Source organism: Aotus nancymaae, unplaced genomic scaffold, assembly GCF_030222135.1.
Source record: "Aotus nancymaae isolate 86718 unplaced genomic scaffold, 86718_ANA_hifiasm-v0.15.2.pri h1tg000004l, whole genome shotgun sequence".
NCBI lineage: Eukaryota > Metazoa > Chordata > Mammalia > Primates > Aotidae > Aotus > Aotus nancymaae.
In genome coordinates this window covers 16321468-16326257 of record NW_026988415.1, presented here as the reverse complement: position 1 = coordinate 16326257, position 4790 = coordinate 16321468, and the positions used below count along the sequence as shown (strand labels likewise).

At 37.5% G+C, this 4790-nt stretch overlaps 1 protein-coding gene across 1 annotated transcript; it reads right to left on the bottom strand.

Moving 5' to 3' along the window:
* Positions 1 to 220: 220 nt before the first annotated feature.
* USP26 (ubiquitin specific peptidase 26) lies at positions 221 to 3048 on the bottom strand. Its single transcript, XM_021676471.2, has one exon. It carries the CDS (start codon positions 3046 to 3048, stop codon positions 283 to 285), a length of 2766 nt encoding a protein of 921 aa, XP_021532146.2. The 3' UTR covers positions 221 to 282.
* Positions 3049 to 4790: the final 1742 nt, after the last annotated feature.

Genomic DNA, 4790 nt, shown 5'->3' with positions numbered 1-4790 from the left:
ATATGCTGAAGAGCAGCGTGTCCAGAATGCAAACTCAGTACTAAAATATCAAGCTATTATCATCTTCACACTCCTTTCAAAACAAAACAACTTTACCTCATTCTTACCCAAATCCTATCCTTATATCTATGTAACTGGGCTCAACATAAAGTATTCTAGAAGCTGAAAAAATGGAATTTAGAAACCATAAGTGTTTCTGTTTTGACATTTGGTCTTAGACTAATTGCCTTTTCATCTCTGGATAAAGTTTAGTTTTCCATCCATGGAGGAAGTATGTTCCTCTTATTTCTTCCACAGAATCTCCTCTATCTCCTTGCCATGAAGCTGAGCATTCTGTTCTCTTTTCAACATCTCTTCAAAGATCTCATTATGCATGTAAAAGAAGATGTACCCAGTGGAACGCCTATCCTTCTGCATCTGGGCCTCCTGGATACTTAACACCTTCATATCATTGTAAGTGAGCCAGGTCTGCTTCTCAAAGTCATAGGCATCACAGATATAATGGCCTGAATTTAGAGTCTTCCCAAGATGGCTGACAACACTAATGAGCCGGTAGGTATGATCTCCCTTATTGGCATTTATTTCTGTTTCCTTAGCTTTAGATTTTACCTGATCTAAAATGTCTTTGTTTCTAGGGTTCTTATTGGAACCCAATGCATGCAAGGAATTCCTGTTAGGCTTCTGGAGATTTAATTTTGTAGATCTTATGAGTTTCTCTGTGTGCCCCTGGGCACCTGGCTTTGGAAGGCTTTGGGGCAGTGCCTGCTGAGGAACTTGTCCACAAATTCTCTTACTATCATAATTCTGAGTCTGTTCAGTCACTTTTTGGAATCCTTCTGGAACGCTGATATTTTTATCTTCACAAAAATCTTTAGTAGGATTGAAAACCCTACCAAAACCTGCAAACGTACTCATTTTTGCGTATTTCTTTTGTTTTGGATTTTCAGGCACTGCTTGAAATGGAGCTTCTGGAAACAGAGCTTCTGGAAAACATGTGTCTGGGCTACTGGCAGGTTTATCTCCAGCTTTGTGGCACTGAGAAAGTGAGACATCTTCCAGATATGCCATTAAGTAAGCTAATGGCTTGTTTCCAGTGAATGCTCGATCTCCTGAGTATACAAATTCTGGCTCATTTGGTTTTGACTTTTTCCCAATATATTTTCGCTGCTGTCTTCTGCTTGCCCCTTTAAAGACCGTCTGGAATTTTTGTTGTTCAGACTTCTTATCAGATCCAATGTATGCAGCCAGGGTATCTTTGGATTTCTTTGTTGAAGGCCATGATACACTGATGCTTCCAGCAGTCATCTTTCGAATAACTTTTAATTCTTGGAAATCCATAATGTCTGCATCCTCACTCAAGGGAAGAGGTGGTTTGGTGTCTTCATTGCAATGAGAAGATACCGTTAAATATTTGGAAATGATGACTTCCTGGTCATTCTTCTTTAATGAACAAAACTCATTCAAGCTGTAGCGTTTCAGATGAACAATAAGGACTCTAGGTAGCCTACTGAATGAGTGCATTCCAACAGAAGTCTTGTGCATACAGTTTGCACACTTATACTCAAGCTCTTCTGCTGCAAAATAAAGATCAAAAGTAGACTGAATAGGTGATGGAAATGCTTTCCTTCCTTGAGGAAGGTTGATGGAGAGGTAATTACTCAGTTCTGTTTTGAGAATAACCTGACCACAAGCTTTACAAACAATAGAGTGCAACAACTCTGACTCAAAATTAGTAGTGACGGGGCAAGAAAACCCATTGGTGTCAGGATCATCAGCAAAAACTTGTTTAGGAAAATGATATTCCGAAACTTCACTTTTAGGCTTCCAAATTGTGTCAAGTTTTTCTGTGTTATCATCTTTCAACTGATCTAAACAGTGACCTAAAAACTCATGAGCATCCTTCTGTGCATTGCCATGGAATACCTCTGCAACTGCTGACATGACTTTTTTAATATTCAAAAGTAACATCTCCTTGACTTCTATATTATAAATATCTTTAAAAAAAAGCAGTCGTGCCAAACTCATGGTAAGAGCATTAAGAGGACTTTTACTCCATGGGAAACCCCGATTAAGTATATCATTAGCAAACGATGGAATTGAAAATAAAGACTGTAAAACTGCATTCATATAACAGGTGTTTCCCAAATTGGGGAGGCCGTGGCATAATCTCTCTGGAAACAATTCAAAAAATAGTTTTAATTTATCCCACTTTGAGTAATCCTCACTATACCCTGGTTGTAACACAAATGCCAAAATCACTTTCTCAGTGAGCGCTTGAAGGAGACCAATATCATCTAGGTAAGGATTTACAGTACTATTAACGATACATGAAGATTCACATTCCAATTTCTTTTTCTCTTCTAACTCTTTTAACTTCAGTTGTTTCTCTTGTTTGTAGCTTACACACCTCAAGCAATCTAGCTTGGATTTCTTGCATTCTACAGAATTATTTTCTTCCAAGAATTCCTCATTCATCTCTGAGCTAGACAAGAGTGTTATTTTCCTCTTCTTGTTTTGCTTTTCTAATAATTTTCCACAAGTAAGTGCTGACGATTCTGATTTAAGCAAAGGCATCCTCTGAAGGACACCTGTCCCACTACCTTTTGCTTTCTCAAAAGATTTGTGACTTGATTTCTCACCAACTTTGCGGAATGAAGTTTTGTTGATTTTCTTCCGTGGTGTTGTGCTAGAAAAGACACTCCCACCTTTGTCAGGTTTCACAGGTGGCCAAACCTTCTTTTGATGAAATCTATCCAGGAGTATCCTCAACATTTCAGCATCTGTGGAGGATAATCCTTTAACAAACAAGAATTCATTATTTTTAAAAGTTAAATGCAGGTGATTTTGGTTTCCTCTATAGGATCTAAAGACTACATTTTGAATATTATCAGTTAGCAGAAAAGTCATATATTTTCCATTTTTGAAATAGAGCACCAGTCTAACTTTCTTCTGTCCTTCCATTGTTCCAATGAATGCTGCTTTTGATTTAGACATACCAGTCTTGGGATTCCATATTTGGACAAAACCTTTTATCTTTTGGGCAGCCATGTTTTCATATACGTATCTTCGATTATTGATAATCTTGAAGTTCCAATCTGTTTTGCAAGTTCATCTGTGGAGACACCACCAAAGAAATGGTTCATTAGTTCTCTATACAGAATGATACTATTTCTACTACTGGTTTTATACTAGAGTCTAGTTCAGGTTCTAGATATCCACCTCTTCATTTATGAGATCAATACCTTTTGAGAGCCTTCCGCAGTTGCATGAAGGCAGAGTCTTGATTCCCAAGACAAAATCACTATGGGAAAAATCAAGAAGTGTTATTTAAACTATTACAGAAATGCTTGGCTTGGACAAAACTCAAACTCCACACTCATACACTACATCTAGTTTCCACCAAAATATTGGGCTCCCTTCTGATTAATTTCTCCACTTCAATTGAAATCATGAAACACTTGGAAGACTTTCAGTACATAATTGAAAAAGTATACTCAATAGAGTCTCAAGTGCATGAATACAATATACTACTCCTCATGTTAAAGAATGACTCCACAGGACAATTACAATAAGTGAATAAGAAAGTGAAGGCACCAAGAGGCCCTCAACTCAGTAACAGATGAAATCTTCCTTGATGTCTAGAGGATCTCATATATGGGCCACTCAAAGTAAATCAATCTACCTCCTTCAAAATCTAGTTATGTTCCTACATTTCACTTGGCACTGGGGAACATCATTGCATTCTTCCCGCCTACTGACAAAAGTTTAAGAATAACAACGTCTTACCTATCAGATATAGGCTAGTGAGGCTCCTGCAGCCAGCTCTGGCCATAAGGCCCACCTAACCAGAGCTAGCTCCCTGTATTCAAAACCAGTGGGAAAGAATCAGATGTATTTAGTCACGGAAAATCAGAATCTCTGAACAACTCTGGAGCCAATGTGAATTACTGAGTAAGTTAACAGATAGCACTACAAATATTTGCATCAGAAAGTATACATCCAAGAATTAGCTGGAAGTTGTTTCCTCCTCAATAGTTAAATATTCTTCCTGAATCTTCTCTGTGCTATTAACTTGCTTAAGCAAACCCTGTCATTACGAATAATACTGCAGGAAACTTCTGTTCAGTCCCTGTTCAAATTATCAACATATCGAAATTGGTGGAACATAAATTAATGAGATTTTTGTTTTATAAAGTATTTCATCTATCAACCTATGTTCAGGAAAGTAGGGATGGCATCCGTTCGTATACAAAAGTGCATATGCATCCAAGTAAGAGAATGATTATATTTTTCATGGTAGAAATGGGGCCATAAAAACATTCCAGCACAGCACAAATTTAAGTTCTCTGGATAATTTATATTTCACTGTCCTACTGTAGATGCTAAGTAAGGATTTAAACAATTTCCTCTCCACAAAAAAGGTAGTCTCAATTGTTCCTTTTTATTTCAACAACTTGAGAGAAACTGCAACCATAGAACCACTTGCAGCCTATTTAAATTTTACAATCCCAGCTCATCTGTATTTATCAAAAATTATTATCTTCTTTCTACTGGTAGCTGAAATAATCTAAGACCCTCTTGACATTTCTTCTCTCTGCCCTTAAAAATACAGTTAAGAGACATTCCTTCCTCACAGTCAATCCTGCCTACATTTCACTCCAGATGAAAGGAGGCTTATTTGAGCCCACTGAGCATGGAAAGTAAAGATTAAGAACCATATTGCTGATGTACAGGCTGAGTGGTCTGACCACTGCCTACTTCCCTAGGACATCTCAAGCTTAAATCCTGTT

What these genes read in the sequence shown, in the direction of transcription:
- USP26 (XM_021676471.2), bottom strand. Translation starts at nt 3,048, where the DNA reads ATGGCTGCCCAAAAGATAAAAGGTTTTGTCCAAATATGGAATCCCAAG.